The 19098-nt window shown below is 36.1% G+C and overlaps 2 protein-coding genes across 2 annotated transcripts; one reads left to right on the top strand and one right to left on the bottom strand.

The window, feature by feature from the left end:
• Nucleotides 1–705: 705 nt before the first annotated feature.
• Nucleotides 706–10228, bottom strand: LOC126815420 (kelch-like protein 26). The gene is made up of 4 exons (XM_050541051.2): nt 9783–10228; nt 9197–9391; nt 8690–8814; nt 706–4852 (listed from the first exon to the last, which is right to left on the bottom strand). The coding sequence occupies exons 2-4, from the start codon at nt 9367–9369 to the stop codon at nt 3384–3386; spliced, it is 1767 nt and encodes a 588-aa protein (XP_050397008.1). The 5' UTR covers nt 9370–9391; nt 9783–10228; the 3' UTR covers nt 706–3383.
• LOC126815422 (TBC1 domain family member 22B) lies at nt 10229–12501 on the top strand. The gene has a single exon (XM_050541053.2). It carries the CDS (start codon nt 10407–10409, stop codon nt 11904–11906), a length of 1500 nt encoding a protein of 499 aa, XP_050397010.1. The 5' UTR covers nt 10229–10406; the 3' UTR covers nt 11907–12501.
• The last annotated feature ends 6597 nt before the right edge of the window (nt 12502–19098 follow it).

Here is a 19098-nt window from a genome sequence, read left to right as displayed (position 1 = left end):
TGAACATTCTAGCCCAATTAGGAAGAGAGTTATCGTGTCCCAAAGCATCAACCAATCAAATTGCTTATCTCTGCTTACCCTAAGCGGAAAATGCTCATCTTCGAACTCCATCAAGGCATTGACCTAATAAACACATACACCAAGTTTGAACATTCTAGCTCAATTAGGAAGAGAGTTATTGTGTCCCAAAAAGTGTGACGGACAGACAGACGGACAGACAGACAGACGGACGAACCCATTTTAATAGTCCCCTGCTTTCTTCGAAAGGCGGGGGACAATTAGATTGGAAATATGACAGGCTTTTTCATTTTACTAATCTAAATAATGCATATAAATTTCATACTGATCGGATGATAACTTTTGTCATTTATACGTTGACAAGGTTAAAAAATAAAAAGTAAAACATGGGCCATAACTCTAGATGTAATTGACGGAAATTGCTGAAATTCAGCAGGCTTTCACTAATCTAATTGATGCATAGGGCCTATCAATTTCATACATATCGGATGATAGATTTCGTTAATCGAGCGTTCACAAGGTTTAAATATGTGAAACAAGGGCCATAACTCTAGAAATATTTACAATAGACTTCTTTGTTTCACAAATTTAAATGATGCATATAAATTTCATATAGATTATAACTTTTGTCATTCAACGGCAATATATGACCACATGTCCATGTGGGCGTAAAAAATAATACGGTAATCTGGACAAATTTAATGGTTTATTACACTGACAGTGTGAAATTCCAAAATATCCAACAGTACTATAAATATACTCACTAGCTGTTTGTGTTAACTAGCATATAGCATGGGTGAACAAATAGACATTTTTCTAATAACCAGAGTTATTAATAATGCAATATTTTAAATACTGGTACTGCACCAAATACAAACTAAATAGTGCCATTTAATTTCTTCAGAGAAACATACTAATTCCATTTAAGGTTGGCCATAAGTCCCCAATTCCAAGCTGTGTATGGATATGGATAACCATATTCATATACTTGCAGAAATTGTAGCGCTACATGGGTAAGTGAAGTCTAGGCAATCACATACATGTAATTGAAGATTGAAATTTCTTCAATGAGTTATGTAATCTTGTTAACCCTTAACCGGTCGACGTCATTTTGACGTCATGACGTCAAGTGATCAGGCTAAATAAAGGCTGACGTGAAATATTTTGTATGCCTATTTCAATTGACTATTGCCGAATAATTATAAGTGATAGACCCTTGACACCAATAAAAAAGTTGAAGGGGATAAGTTGATCTATAATTTGCAAATCATTCTAAATTCTTTTCATCAGAAATATTGTCTTCAGAATCAGTGTCATCGAGTCAGAATATTTCATAAGAATTTCAACCACTTCGAGCGTCTTTAACGTTCCCGACATCGTTAAATTACGTTTTTCGTAATGTTGAACAAAGACATGTTTTTCTCAATGCCCTTGACTAGACAAATTCCTGTCTGACACGCATGCGTGGCCATATCAATTAAATACGAAACTAAATACTCAAATGAGGCTTATAAAAAAAAGGTTCTTGTTGTGGTCGACTTTAGTCAACCGTGACCACTTAGCTGTATAACGTTGTGGTGACTATAGTTGACAATGACCGGTTAAGGGTTAAGCAAATCTAGCAATCAAATCTAAACGGCTAAATAAGATTATTCGAAATTTTCAGACAGGGTAAATAAACCATTTCATCACAATTTGGGGTTTCGATAAACAGATAAAATGACTATTATTTACAGTGTTTTGTGAAATCCGAGACTTGCCCTTTAAATATATAACATAAATGTACATGTGTTGATAAATATATGCAAGTTAATCATTGCGTTAATCAGTTTAGGGGAACTTGTCATACAAAATGATTCCCTGTTGACAACAACCTGAACTAGGGGTTACCAGGCAAGATACGTCCACATTTTGCAAAATCAGGGTCCAGAATCCAGAGTTAGGATCTGAAATGCACGAATATGGACAGCAACTAAGATCTTTGGTAATATGGTCTGAAATGCGCAAATATCAAAAGTGACTGAGATCTTTGGGATATAAAGATATGTTTTAAGTTTCATAAAATTCGGATAAAAATTGTGACCTCTAGAGCGTCCACAACATCCGTATTACATACTTTTACACAATTGGCATGCAAGGAGCGACCATTTTGTCGGATTGTTGTTTCGATTTTCACGAAATTCGAACTCAACCTTCATTATGGTGGAACGGTGATATATTTAAACGATTTTTAAAATCGGATAAAAGATGTGACTTCTTGCGGGTCCACAAGCTAAAAATGGCATAATCCAGGAAGTTACTTTGAGATATGCGCGATTATCGAAAAGTACCAAGATCTTTGTGATATGACCTCTAGTGGTTCCACAACCTTAATGTACTAAATTTTTACACTATTTGTGTACGAAGGGCGGCTATTTTGTCTGGCAGTTTGAGTCAGATTTTCACAAAATTCGAACTCAATCAACATTTTGGTTTATGATCCAAAATGTACGAATATGGAAACGAACCAAGATCTTTGGGTTATAAAGATACATTTCAAGTTTCAACAAAATCAGATAAAAATTGTGACCTGTAGAGGGTCCACAACCTTGATATACCATATTTTTACAGTAATTTGCGTACGAGGGGAGGCCATTTTGAACGGCAGTTTTGGTCCAATTTTCACAAAATTCAAATTCAGCCAGCCTTATGGCGTAACGGAGATATATCCTAACGTTTGGATAAAAATTGCGATCTCTAAGGTACCACGAGCTTAAAACGTGATTTTTCGTACAATCAGGGGCCATAATTCAGGAAATTATGATCCCATATGTTCGAATATCAAAAGGAACCAAGATCTTTAGGTTATAAACATGCATTTCAAGTTTCATCAAAATCGGATGAAAATTGTGACCTCTAGAGTATCCACAAGCTAACAACGCGAAGCTATGGTTCGTCAGATAGATGCCAATTTCGAAAGGAACAGAGATCTTTGGGAGATAGACCTATATTTTCGTCGAAATCCCTTAAAAATTGAGAACTGTAAAGTGTCCACAAACCAATTGTGGACGGACGTCCGGACAGACAGGGGCGACGACAATATACATCCACATGAAAATGTGGGCGTATAAAAACATTAGATGCTGTGGTAAAGTATATGAATGTACCCTAATTATATAGCATAAAAATCCAGCATAACAAAGAATGACCGCATAAAATCTGTACTGATTATATATAATTGAAACAATTGTGAGCATTGTGTGATAGAATACATTGGATTTATTTACTGTCAGATGTCAGAGATGTGGTGAAGTTGGTAACATAGTCCCTACGAGATGGCCACTAAACACATTTGATATTGTACCATGATTCCATATGACCATGTGTCATATTATAAATCTAGGTAAATACATTGTACAGCTAGAATGTTCCCATACTTGAAGACGTTGATGTTTTTTATCAATCCATTCTCCACGTGTTAAATCAAACACATCAATAGTATTACATTTTCTACGATAGTTACCACCCCTCCAACCACCCACCACATAAATACATCCATTATACATTGTGTATGTAGCAAATAAACGGCATTCATTTAATGTTGCAACAGTTTCCCAACAATCTGTTTCAATATCATAACAATCTATTGTTGAAGCAATGACTCTTTGTTGTGTATGGGTATCATAAAACCAACCGCCTGATATGTAAATTTTTTCATTGAACACAAACATGGAGTGATCTGCTCTTGGAGTTCTCATGGAGGCTCCTCTATACCAGGAATTTGTATTCAAGTCAAACCACAATAAATCATCAAAAACATCACCATCTTGTTCCTGTAGTCCCCCTGAAACATAAAGCCGTCTGCCATGTGAAGTACCGCTATGCTGCATACGGTTACCAGGCATTGGTTCGATATCAACCCAAGTATTTGTGTCTGGATCAAATGATTCACATGGTGCTGTGTCTGCTACACCCAATGATGCCTGTGGATCTCCTCCAATAGCAAAAAATCTTCCTTCAAGCACACCGAGATAAAAATTACATCTTTCTTGAGACATGGGAGCAATACTTTCCCAAGCATCACTTTGAGCATCATAACAGAAACAAAATGGGTGTATCAATTCTTGCATTTGATCATTGAAACAACCACCAACAGCATAAAGTTTATTATTGAGTACACCCATACCAAAATTACACTGATCAACATGGGGAATTTTTGTCAGATGACGCAGTTGGCCAGTAGTTGTATCAAGATACCAGACAGAATTAGTGAGACCACCTTCGTTAGTAAAACCACCTGCTACTATTAACGAGTGCTGGAATCCACGTAAATTGCATATTCCTGATGAAGCTAACCAGTCCTTAGAAACAGGATTCTGCCCCACTCTTTTTAAAAAGTCTTGAACTTCGGGAACGTGTGTCAACAAATTTGTCCATATAGAATTTGCACATATAACTTCCATCTCGGACCCACTTATACATTCAAACATTACTTCTCCTAACAATTCTGGCACAAATTCTATTCTCTCAATAAAATTATATTCTAGCCAGTCTAATACTGATGAAAGAATCAGATATTCTGAACAATCAACGGGAAAATGAGAGGATAATAAAATGCTTAGTTCTTGAACACTGAGTTTAAGAAAATCGTTTGATAGAGCAAATGTAGACCAATTTTTGCTGATATACTGTTGAGCTACTTGGTATAATGGTTGTAATGAATAAAGTTCTGCAACATTCATGACATCAATACAATTATTTAGATCTAAATGTTGTTTGAGAAAATCTTCACATGCTGTTAGAACTGGTAATATCTGTACATGATTGGCAGCTCCCAATACATCATAAACATTCTCTGTAATAAATAAATATATACGGTAACCCAGTGGCACATCAAATAAGTATTTCCATGCATAAATGCATAGTTTTAGAACTAGATGCAAATATTAAATAACTGAATTTCAAATAATTATCAAAATACAATGTAGTTGTCCATGTTATTTTCCAATCTATATTATTGTTGTTGTCTACAAATTATGCAATGTGAAAAAGTGTATCTACAATATCTTGACTATTATCATATTATCAAATTAAGGGGGAGACCAATCATTTTCAACAAGGTTTCCATAAATATTAAATATACATGTATATGAGACAAATATTAACTAACCCTGAGTTGATATGTGAAATAAACCAAGTCCTCTGGCCTTGGTTTATTTCACATATTGACCGAGGGTATTAGGGTAATATTTGTCTTCCACACCAACATCAATGTTGAATCTATCCTTATAGATTTTACCCATAAGAAAAAGGTTTAGTCCATATAGGCTCTGCGACTGATATGGACAAAATTAAGAAAACAAGTCATAAGTTGCACGTGCATTACATTTTAGTAACCATGTGTTCACAAACTGACATTCATTTTGTGCAATGTTGTCAAACGATTCGGACAACGAACTGATCCGTGCACCTTAGTTTGTAGAAAATACAGTTGAAAAATTTCGAGTGACAAGACGTTAGCGAATGTGCCAACAATGCCATGCCCATTAATACCTTACGCAAAAATCAGTGGGCTGTGTGGTAGAATAATAAACACGATAGTGAGCGAAAAATCCTCTGTGTGCTGGAAGATATGAGTATATAAGATTTTATTTTTTGGATGTCTAGATTCGTCTTGGAAGTAAGCAAAATAAAATGATGAATATTACCCACCCATTTCTGTATTTAGTTATGGGAATAGTTTCACATTTACGGATTACAAATAAAACTGATGTGGATACACAATCCAGAATTTGAGTTTCAGACAAGTTCTTGATGGTCAGATGAAGAAATTAAGTAACATGGGCCTGGCAAAGTTTGTCGTCCGAATCATTTGACAACATTGTACAATAAGTGAATACCAGTGGCTGCCAGGCAGGATTGCAGGATACGCCCACATTTTGAAAGAGATGGATAGAGAACAAGCTAAACAAAAAGCGTAACTTGACAGGAACCAAGATCTGTGGGTTATAAAGATATATTTCAAGTTTCATCAAAATCGGATCAAAATTGTGACTTCTAAAGGGTCCACAACCTTGTATACCATATATTTACACTCTTGGCTTAGGAGGGGCGGACATGCTGTCCGGCAGTTTTGGTCCGATTTTGACGAATTTCGAACTCATTCGTCATTAAGGTATAACGGTGAAATATTCAAATGTTTTTTTTTCAATCCAATAAAAATCGTGACCTCTAGAGGGACCACAAGCTAAAAGTGCAATTTTTCGTACAATCAAGGGCCATAATTCAGAAAGTTATGATCTGATATGCGCGAATATCGAAAGGAACCAAGATTTTTGGGTTATAAATATGTATTTTAAGTTTCATAAAAATCGGATCAAAATTGTGGCTTCTAGAGGGTCCACAACCTTGATATACCATACATTTACACTATTTGCATACGAGTGGCGGCCATTTTGTCTGACAATTTTGGTCAGATTTTCACAAAATTCAAAATCACCATCAATAGGGTGTTACGGTGATATATACAAACGTTTTTTTAAATTGGATAAAAATTGTTACCTCTAGTGATGTATCGTACAATCATGGGCCATAATTCAGGAAGTTACGATCCGATATGCCCACAACAATGGTCCACAACCTTGATATAACATATTTTTACACTATTTGCGTACAAGGGGCGGCCATTTCGTCCGGCAGTTTTGGTCTGATTTTCACGAAATTCGAACTCAAGCATTATTACAGTGTAACGGTTTGTTAAATGGGATAATAATTGTGACCTCTAGAGTGACCACAAGCTAAAAATGCAATTTTCCATACAATCTGTGAGGGGGGGTGTATGGCCGAATGGTTAGCACGCGCGGGCTATATCATACGGTCTGTCATTGAGTCAACCGGCAGGGTTTCGATTCCCCGGTTGTACGTGGCAAGGAGTAGGGTCTCCGGTCCAACCTCGTGGGTTTTCTCCGGGTCCTCTGGTTTCCTCCCACTGCTAAAGATCCTTACGCGCAAGCGAATTATTGAAACAAAATTGAACCATGTGTTAGTCCCAAAATGACCTAGTTTGTGTCAAGTGGACGTTAAACCACATTTCTCCCTCTCTCTCCCGTACAATCAGGGGCCATAATTCAGGAAGTTACGATCTGATATGCGCAAATATCAAAAGGAACCAAAATCTTTGGGTTATAAATATATATTTCCAGTTTCATCAAAATCAGATGAAAATTGTGACCTCTAGAGTGTCCACAAGCTAAAAACGTGATTTTATGTACAATCAGGAGCCATAATCCATGAAGTTATGGTCCGATATATGCCAATATCGAAAGGAACCAAAATCTTTGGGAGATAGACCTATAATTTAAGTTTCGTCAAAATCGAATAAAAGTTGTGATCTGTAGAGTGTCCACAAACAAATTGTGGACGGACAGGGGCGACGACAATATATGTCCACATGGAAATGTGAAACTTCCAAGCAATAGAAACAGGATCACACAAACCAAATACAGACGGTCTGATGGGATCAATTTTGACTAAGTCAAAATGATGCATATGATATTCAGATAAGTTTATATAAAATAATTAATAGAATACAATATCAAAAAAACATTGTTTTATCCAACGTTTTGTCAGTAAAACAACTAACTTCTCCAGGGATGAAGAACTAAATACAAAATGACTGGAAGTCAGTTATGACATCATAGAAAGTTATGACATCGTGGGAATGATGACGTCATAGACTTAGATACATAACATGAAGAAGTTAGTGTTTTTACTGACGAAACATTGGATAAAACGATGTTTTTTTGATATTGTATTCTATTAATTATTTTATATCACATGGAAATGTGTCCTTTTTCATTGCAGAGCCCGTAAACCTGTTGTGACGTCATCAGAGGGTGATATCTGATATCGTCCCTAAGGTCGATATCAGATATCACCTTCTGATGACGTCACAACAGGTTGATACGTTTCATAACATGCATGGTTGATCAAATGAAATAACATCCCAAGGTGTGTAATTAGAAATAATCACCCCTGTAACACAAGCACTAAAGTTTTTGTAAGCGAGTAAATAATTATTATCAAAACTGGGAGTGTCTTCCATGTGGATGAGATAGAGAGAGAGAAATGGGGTTTAATGTCCACTCAACATAAACTAGGTCATTTTGGGACTAACGCATGGTTCAATTTTATTTCACTATTTCGCGTAGGGGTCTTTAGCAGTGGGAGAAAACCGGAGGACCCGGAAAAAACCCACGATGTTGGGCAGGCAACCCTACTCCTTGTCACGTACAACCGGGTAATCGAAACCATGCCAGTTGACTCAATGACAGACCTTATAATACAGCGTTCACATACTAACCATTCGGCCATCCAACCCCCCTCCATATGGACGAACCCAGGGTTAGTAGTGTGGAACAGATTGAAACCACTGGGGATACCAAGGATGCTGTAACACAAGCACAAAATTTTTGTAAGCGATTAATTAACATTTATTAAAACTGGGAGTGTCTTCCCATGGATGAATCGAGGATGCTGTAACACATGCAAAAAGTCTTTGTAAGCTCATTTTTGTTTTATCAAAACAACTCAACCATTTTTCTTTGCAAAGCTAAAAATACTCAAATAATCCTAAAAGTAAATTGGGGTTGTATTTATTTTAGATAATAATAATAAGCAGTAGCCCTTATACCAGTATCTATGTTGATTTTAGAAGTGTAGGCAAAGTCAATAAGATTCCTCATTCCAGTAGCTGTCACACCATTCAGTATAATACATTCTTGTTTAGATTCTTTTAAACCATCAGTAAACATTGCCCTGTAATTTATATTTTTACACATGATGTTTAATAACATAGAAAAAACTATGGGCTTAATTAAAATTAAGGTAGATATGAGATAAATTTAATATTCACTCTTTCATGAATGTCCCATTTTGAGTGATTTATACACAATTATCCAAAATTTTCATTCAAACAAAATATTTTTTTTTTTTTTTTATAATCTGAAAGAGGGTACTTTATATTTATTATTGTTACATAATTTAAAGCAGGATTAGTCTGCTATCAAATACTTAACATAATAGTGGAAACCGCAACCAGGTTTTATTTAAAGCTCTTTTACTAGAACAAAAATATTTGAAAATTTAATGATTAGTTGAGTTTTTATATGCCCCTTCAAAATAAATTGTATATATTTACCTGAAATATTCACTACAAGAAGCTAAAACTACACGATGTACCGGTAAATCTTCCTCACCAACTGTTAGAATCATGTCAAATAATTGACATTTATCACGCAAGTGTCGTAATCCAGCCAACATGACATCACCATGATTAGCTGCCTCAAAATGAAGCTGGTTATCTTTATCCATGATAATTCAACTCAGTCGAAAACTTAAAAAAAAAAGGTGTAAACTATATTATTAATTTGAAGCAAACAACTTTGACAACATGGGTAAATCTGGTATTTGCATCTTCAACAAGCTATTTCAATGGCAGTAACTTTGGACGGAATTATTTGACAACAGGGGTAAATCCGGTGTTTGCATCTTGAGCTTCAACAAGCTATTTCAATGGCAGTAACTTTGGACGGAATTATCGGAAGTTAAATTGTTGTTTTTAATTCTCTCTGTCATCTGGTGATCTATAATCGATAAATATATCAAGACAATTTTAAACCTTTCTCAGTGCTTTTTGTGGGTTTCTACTGCTTACTGTTATTCGGAAAGGAGAGAAAAGTAGTGACGTGTATACCTAGCTACACATTATAAAAAGGCCTACTCACTTGAAATAATGAGGCTGTATTCTTTGTAATTTTAATCTGTATTCATTTGGTGATTAGTTTGGGTGAAAACGTATCCCCAATCTCATCTGTCGTCAGTGTTTTCTTAAATTCTTGTCCCGATTTTCTTTTCACTTCAGACTTCAGTTTCTCTATGGAGGTCAAAAATCTATAAATATCAAACGATCATCTTTCAGTTACCAATATCTTTGTTTCTATTGTTTATTGTTGTGGACTGGAAGCGTGTTCAATAACACAACACCACAGATCGGTCAAATATGACAACATTGCTGATGTCAATCAGCTACCGTGGTATCATCACAGAGTTACTCTGTGGTATCATTGTTTCAAAATACTATTAATAGTAGTTCCGGGATTTTAGAATACCCGGATGAATACAATATCAACATCACACTGCGCAAACTCTCTGTACTTACTCGCTACGCATTCTGGGAAAGATTGACAAAAATGGTGACGAAAAATTGAACTCCGTAACCATACCCTGATAAGAAATGAACTAGACGAGGTCTAATGTTGTTGGATAGAGAGATCTGCGAAACATCAATGAATTAAGTATTATGTGAATTTTCTGGTAATTTGTGGGTGTGTCCTGTATTGCCCACTGTAATGTCGACTCATAGCACGAATGTTCCTGCTTTGAACATGAAGGAAGGGACTGGGAGTAGACCAGGACCGTGGAAAAGTTCTATGACAAGTGTGCCTGGTAGTATTCGTCCAGTGTATGGTGCTCAGCATCCGCCAATGAATTTCAAACTTCCAAGTTCACCAAAGAAGGAAGATAAAACCAAATACACAAAAAGAGATACCTTTGCAGATTTTGAGAATAAAACCTCAGATGCATGGGATGATACAGATGATGAGCTTCTGTCAATGTCCAACATGCAAATGTCTCTAAAAGATGTACAATCAACAGCAAGAGCTGTCTTAGACAACCACAGCAAACAAACCTTAACACAGAGTTCTAAAGATAATGCTCTGATGAAATTGGATGGGAGTAAAGCCAATACCTCATCCAACAGTCATCACGCAGGTCCTGGTCTTGGAGTCAGATTAAACAACAGCTACAAACCACCTAAAACTACCCACATACGTTTTGCCCAAAATACAGATGTGGAAAGGGAGGCAGCTAAGATTGATAAATTTAAAAAGTTATTAAATGAACCAAATCTAAATCTTGATCAATTAAGAAGCTTAAGCTGGTCTGGAATACCCAGAAGTATTCGCCCAACAGCTTGGAAAATTCTGTCAGGATATTTACCCGCTAGCTTAGATAGAAGGGAAGAAACTTTGGAGCGAAAACGCCATGAATACTTTGGTTTTATCGAACAGTACTATGATACTCGTCACCAAGATACACATTCAGAAACTTTCAAGCAAATTTTGAAAGATATTCCTCGAATGACGTCACTAGCACATCTATTTCAACAGAAAGTGGTTCAAGAGATTTTTGAAAGAATATTGTATATATGGGCCATTAGACATCCTGCTAGTGGCTATGTTCAGGGAATCAATGATTTAGTTACACCATTTTTTGTTGTTTTTCTATTCGAATACATTGAAAATGATATAGAGGTGGAAAACTGTGATTTGCTTGAATTACCGAAATCTATTTTAAATATAATTGAAGCGGATAGTTTTTGGTGTACATCTAAATTATTAGATGGTATACAAGATAACTATACGTTTGCTCAACCTGGAATACAGATGAAAGTAAACGCCTTACACGAACTTGTCAAACGAATTGACAACCCATTAAACACACACTTAGAAAAACATTGTGTGGAATACCTTCAGTTTTCTTTCCGATGGATGAATAATCTGTTAATGCGAGAAATACCATTACGTTGTACGATAAGACTTTGGGACACATATTTATCTGAAATAAATGGCTTTGCAGATTTCCATTTGTATGTTTGTGCTGCATTTGTTGATTATTTCTCCAAAGACATTCAACAGGAAAGAGATTTTCAAGGAATACTGATGTTACTTCAAAACTTACCAACACATCATTGGAAGGATAAAGATGTTGAAGAACTCTTAGCAGAAGCTTTTAAACTCAAATATATGTTTGCAGACGCACCAAAACATTTATGTAGAAAATCCTAATTAATTAGAGTAAATTTTAAAAATATGTTAGAGTACCATACTTACATTTGTATAAATGTATAATATTCTGTATTTAATTCTCAAAGTTGTGGTTATCACTTGTCTTAAGATCTAGGTACTCCTGGCCCAAGTCAGCTAGGTACATGTACCTAAATAAATGTAAATTGGACTGTACTGTGATGAATCCAGCATAAAATGTGTAACACTTCCTTTGAGGCTGCGTACATGTATATATTGCTTGACAACCACCCACAAACAACTTTATGTGTATTTTTTCGTTTGAACACCTTTAATGAGGTTGTAAAACAGGTTTTACATTAGGGGGTTAATACAGATGGTGTGTATCAAGTGAAAAGCTTTATTGCCACATTAGATTTTCTATTTTGTACATATAGATTAATGTAAAGAAGATATCAAAGGGACAGTAACTTCAGTATGTCATTTAATGAGGTGTAGTGTGGAAAAGAGCTTACAAGGGATATAATCGCATTTAGTTATTTAGATTTTCTGATAGAATGCATACATGTAATTTATAAAAGAAAAATATACTGTATAATAAATTAATATAAATAATAGAGAATTTAAAGAAGCAAAACCTCTTTTTAATTTATGTCAAATTATTGAATTGGATTGATCTGATGTGTTAATTTTGATCAGTGATGGGACAAGTTCTATACTGCTTGTTTGCAGTCTTTAGTTCTATTTATACGTATGTTGTCATTGTCCTTGTCCGCCCATAATTTGTTTATGGACACTCTACAGGTCACAATTTTTACCCGATTTTGACAAACTTGAAATGTAGGTTTTATGTATCGATTGTAACTTCATGGATTATAGCCCCTGATTGTGCGAAAAAAATACATTTTAGCTATCCTATTGGACAATCTACAGGTCACAATTGTTATCCGATTTTGATGAAATTTGAAATCCAAAGATCCAGGTTCCTTTCGATACTTTTCAGAAAAATCAACAAAAAGTAGGTCAGATTGCCTTGAAATTTTTTTTCTGTACTAGCTAAGGCATTGCTGATGCGTTCACAAAATATGGAGTTTGTCGATCTGACCGGAAGTGCCACCATCTTGAAACGTGAAAAATCCATAATGCTTTTGCGATATTTTACTTACACTGTTACAGACATGGGAGCAGGACTGCATGGGAGTTAATTTTCTGAATCCTTGAAGGAATGCCTAAATATCTATCGCAGCAGAATTTTGATTTTGGTCAACTGATAGTCACCATTTTGAATTGAATATGAAAAAATTGTGAAAAATCCACGTTAATGAATGTGAAAATGAACACTATGGGCCGTAGTTTAAGGATACGTCTCATATTTACGAAATAAATACATTTCTGGATAGTCTTGATCAGGGTCAAATTTTTGGTATTTGAAAATTTTGAATTTTGCCTTTGACACTTTTTGTGCCGACAAAATTTTTTACAGGACAATTTATTTCTTTAATTTCCACAATTTACAAATTTGATCTAAATATTCGAATAGCTGAGGTCCATCTGATTCCAAAAATATAAGTTCCATTCAAAGTTATCTCATTTTGTTTTCAATATTTGCCTGTCATTTTCGAGTCCTTTCCCCCCCCCCCCCAGTTGTCAAATTCAGCATACCAATCATTTCAATAACAGGGTGGTACTACCACCCTGTTATTGAAATGATGTGGTACCTATTTAAATTGTTCCATATCCAACCCCTAGGGGCAGAGCCACACCCAATTTTTATACGCCCACATGGAAATGTGGACGTATCTTGCCGTCACCCCGTCCGTCTGTCGGTCGGTCCGTCCACAATTTCTTGTGAACGCTTTAACTCCAAAAGTTATTATCTGATTGTTTTAAAATTGATATATACTATTCAAAAAAAGTAGGGGATATTTGATTTTGGGGGCATAATACTAAAATATGCAAATGACTACGAAAAAAGTCACTATAGAACCTAACAGAAGAAACATTTCCAGTTACATGTGACGCCCAAACGCACCAATAGCTACCGCATGGAATGCAGGTGATGCTTGGGATCATCATGGGGGTCCAACCCAAGATTTGCACGACTCTGACTTTGAATGTTACAGTCATTGTGGCATTGAATTCCAGGGTGGAAACATCAGTTTAATTGTTTTAGTGACCAGAAAACAAATTTTGATATGCGTCGGCTTACCCAAAATGAAAGGTTACGTGCCCTTGGCATGCTACAGATCGGCACAACACGGGCGGTTGTGGCGCGGACGATGAATGTTTCTCAGTCTGTCATAAGCAGGCTATGGTCCAGATACCGTGATACACAATCTGTACAGGACAGACCACGCTCAGGTCGACCAAGGGCGACAACTCAAGCCCAGGATCGATTTATCCGTACCTTGGCCTTGAGAAATCGTGTCATCACAGCAAATCAGATCAGCGCTCGTCTTCAAACAGACACTGGTGTGAGAGTGAGTGGCCAGACGATTCGGAATCGACTGCATAAGGGTCACCTTCGCGCCCGACGTCCTCGCATGATCCCTTGTTTGAGAGATCATCACATTCAGGCAAGACGTCGTTGGTGTAGGGATCGTCAACACTGGGATAATCGACGCTGGAGCAATGTGATGTTTTCAGATGAGTCAAGGTTCACTGTTGATTTTTTGGACAGACGTAGGAGGGTGTGGCGTCGTCGAAACGAGCGCTTCCAAGACGTTAACGTCATCAGACATGATCGATTTGGGGGTGGTTCTGTTATGGTGTGGGGAGGCATCACTGTTGCTGGAAGAACGGCTTTACATGTTGTTGCAGGGCGTGTTACAGGCCAGTACTACCGGGACAACATCTTGGCAGTCCATGTTGTGCCGTTCGCACGACGTCATGGCCGCCGTTTCATCTTCCAGGATGACAACGCAAGATGTCACAGGGCCAGGATCGTTACAGGTTACCTCCAACAACAGAACATCACCACATTACCTTGGCCAGCACTGAGTCCCGACCTCTCCCCCATCGAGCATGTCTGGGACATGCTTGGACAGAGGTTACGTCAACGTCAACAACGTCCTGCCAATGCAACAGGAATGGGACAATCTGGACCAAAATGACCTTAGACGTCTCATTAGGAGTATGCCACGTCGGATCAATGCTTGTTTGGCAAACAGAGGAGGATTTACCCGTTACTGACTTGGTTGTGATGCTGTGGTAACTTTGCTGTTTGACCCCGGGTATCATTTTACCCTTATAATGGTCAGTCTGTGCCTTACTTAGTCTAACTATCATTTGGAATAAATCGATGAATGTGAACTTCATTTCATTTTGTCATTTGTTTCTTCGTCAGTTTCATTAGGTGACTTTAATAACACTTAAAAATCAAATATCCCCTACTTTTTTTGAATAGTATATGTGGTTTACATTAGTGAGATGAAGAAGGATATTTATTTCAATAATTTCTGTTCATTATGAGGGACCACGTGGCTAAGTGGTTAAGGCGCTGGCTCGCTAGCCTGGAGGTCGGGTGTTCGATCCCTGCATTGGCCGAGAAAGTTCATCCAGATTTTCCGGCTTGGTTCCCCCTTGTCAGTGATGCAGGACGGAGGGCCTGACAAGGACAGCTGTCTATTCCTTCGGATGAGACGAAAAACCGAGGTCCCGTGTATACATTGGAATGCACGCAAAAGATCCCTTGGCAGTTGGAATTCGATATAAGAGTAGGCGATAGTGCCGCTGCCCGGGCAAAATTTCCCTCATAGCACACTGTATGGCGTATGCCCGTCTTCATTAGCCCAGGTTAGGAGCAGGACAGTAGGACGTTAAACCCCATTTCATTTCATTTCTGTTCATTATGTCTAGAGTTATGGCCCTTGTTACACATCCAATCTTTGTGAAATTTATGTGCATGATTTAAATTAGTGAAGTGAAAAAGCCTTTTGAATTTCGGCAATTTCTGTCAATTACTTCTAGAGTTATGGCCCTTGTTTCACTTTGTTGCACCTTAGGAACGCTCTAACATCAAAAGTTATCTGTCGATCTGTATAAAATTTACATGTGTCATTTAAATTAGTAAAGAGAACAATCCTATTGAATTTCAGCAAGTTATTGACCGTAACGGATTAAAAAAGGTCGTTTTCGACGACTTCGCGGGAATCCAGCCCCTAGGGATTAAAATGGATTAAAAACGTAACAATGGTGTTATAGATTGTTATGATAAGAATTTACACTTTCATAATCGCCAATGTAACTAATTAACCAACATTTTAGCATCAGTTATGGCATAAGAAATATAAACATACAAGTAACTATACTATAACAAAAATTAATTTAATTTCGCCAAATAAGAAATAAAAACATAACTATACTATAACAAAAATAAGTTTAATTTCGCCAAATTCCTGGAGCTGACTTTGGATTTGAACATATTTGTATCCTTTCCTTGGTGTTTCCTGTCCCCCAGCATACTGAACGATTCTAATCTCATTGATAATTTGTTCTTGTTGCAAAATTGGTGAATAAAATTCAGAGTGAACATAAATTCATAAAATCTTTAACACCGTTAATTGGGTCCTAATAACAACATGTCTCTCTTCAAACGAAAGCCAACAAGTTGATATCTGCGCCTTCGTGGGAAGGATTAATTTTGGTCACGCTCAATAACTGCGTCTTCATGGGAATACACCCATTTTATCTTGTGTATCTAGCACTAATTTCTTTCACATTTGTTTAATATTCAATCTTTGTTTAAAAATTCGCAAAAAGTGTTTAAAATCACCACGCTCAATAACTGCGCCTTCGTGGGAATACACCCATTTTATCTTGTGTATCTAGCACTAATTTCTGTCACATTTGTTTAATATCCAATCTTTGTTTAAAAATTCGTAAAAAGTGTTTAAAATCACCATAAATCGTTTAATTTGTACATCTGTCCAGTTTAAAGCTGACCATTCAGTTTTGATAATGAGTGTCCAATTTACAAGTGTTTAATTTCTCAGTCTCTGTTAAAAAATAAACAACCCAATTGATTAATGATGTATAATAATTAATTTTTGAAATTTATATGCATTATTTAAATTAGTGAAACAAAGAACCCTATTGAATTTCAGCAATATCCGTTTATTACATCAAGAGTTATGGCCCTTGTTTCACTTTATTGAACTGTGTGATCGCTCCAACGCCAAAAGTTATCATCCCATCTTTGTGAAATTTATATGCATTATTTGAATTAGTGAAATGAAGAAGCCTATTGAATTTCAGCAATTTCCTTTGATTACTTCTAGAGTTATGGCCCTTGTTTCACTTTATTGAACCTTTCGATATTCGCGCATATTGGATCGTAGCTTCCTGAATTGTGGCCCTTGATTGTACGAAAAATCACGCTTTTAGCTTGTGGTCTCCCTAGATGTCACAATTTTTATCTGATTTAAAAAAACATGCGAATATATCACCATTACACCGCAATGATGGTTGTGTTTGAATTTCGCGAAGATCGGACCAAAACTGACAGACAAAATGGCTGCCCCTCATATAAAGCAAATGGTGTAAATATGTGGTATATCAAGGTTGTAGACCCTCTAGAGGCCACAATTTTTATCTGATTTTGATAAAGGTTTAAATTTATGTTTATATCCTTTCAATAATTGCGAACGTAACTTCCTGGATTATGGCCCATGATTGTTTGAAAAATTGCAATTTTAGCTTGTGGACCCGTTAGAAGTCACAGTTTGTATTCAGTTGTAAAAAAGTTTAACTATATCACCATTGAATGAAGGTGAAGTTAGAATTTCGTAAAAATCTGACAGAAACTGCCAGACAAAATGGCCACTCCTTGTGTGTAAAAGTATGTAATACCAAGGTTGTGGACACTCTAGAAGTCACAATTTCTATCCGATTTTGATGAAACTTGAAATATACTAATATATATATTACTACATAAATTAGTATTTCGAGTCAGAACAACTTCGCTTTCAGCTAAATCACATGTTGGTGTTTCTGAAACTGTATGTCATTTCTCTAAAGCCATCTTTAGTAGCATCTGTCCCCTTGACTGAAATATATTAGACTTGGACGGCATTCTCCGGGACATTTTTCACTTTAATCTGCAAATAAAAGTGGATTTGATATAATAATTATCGCTTTGAATATAACGTCAAAATATCGTATCTCGGTAAGGAGATATAAATTTCATCATAAATCCTATACCCAAAATATTGTATTTCACGTAAAAAACACCATAGAATTCCTGTTTTTTTTTATTGAAATTAAAACCTTTCACTTTAAATCAATAGATATAATTACTTGGGTTCAATGTTTTTTGTTACAAAAGAAGTATTTACTTGTTTATGCGATTTTTTTGTAGATAACGTGGGGGCAGGCCTTGAATGTCAATATAGATGATACAGTATCAAATATTTATTGCTTTATTTTTCTTAATAAAATTAACTGCATAGAAGGATTTGCAAAAGTACTTACATTTGGTGTGTAAACAAGTGTCTGTCGTCTGCTAAAGAACATGTGTCCGAGATACGTGGCTAAGCCAATGAAAGTTCCGACTTTTTGTCACATGCTTAAAATGATAATTCTAATTGGACTAGAGATGCGAGATTTTTACAGAAGGTGTGTTAGTGTTGTTGGATTCAGAAAATGATATAAAACGAAATTGGCCAAAATCGGAGATAAAAGGTTTTAGAAGCACAACAATGATATGTTGTTTGCATTAGTGAGATGAAGAAGCCTAGAGTTTATTACGTCTAGAGTTATGGCCCTTGTTTCACTTTGTTGAACCTTGTGAAAAGTTAACATCTGATCTTTGTGAAATTTATATGCAATATTTAAATTAGGGAAACGAAGAATCCTATTGAATTTCAGCAATTTCCATTTATTACTTCTAGAGTTATGGCCCTTGTTTCACTTTGTTTAACCTTGTGGACGCTCTAACGCCAAAAGTTATCATCCTATCTTTCTGAAATTTATATGCATCATTTAAATTAGTGAAACAAAGAAGCCTGTTGAATTTCAGCCATTTCTGTTTATTACGTCTAGAGTTATGGCCCTTGTTTCACTTTATTGAATCTTGTGAACGCTCTAACGCCAAAAGTTAGCACCCAATCATGAAATTTATATGCATGATTTAAATTAGTGAAACGAAGAAGCCTATTTAATTTCAATAATTTTGGTGTATTATGTCTAGAGTTATGGCCCTTGTTTCACTTTATTGAACCTTGTGAACGCCCAA

The sequence above is a fragment of the Patella vulgata genome, chromosome 3 (genome assembly GCF_932274485.2).
Source record: "Patella vulgata chromosome 3, xgPatVulg1.2, whole genome shotgun sequence".
In the NCBI taxonomy this organism is placed as follows: Eukaryota; Metazoa; Mollusca; class Gastropoda; family Patellidae; genus Patella; species Patella vulgata.
This window is presented reverse-complemented; position numbering and strand designations above follow the sequence as displayed.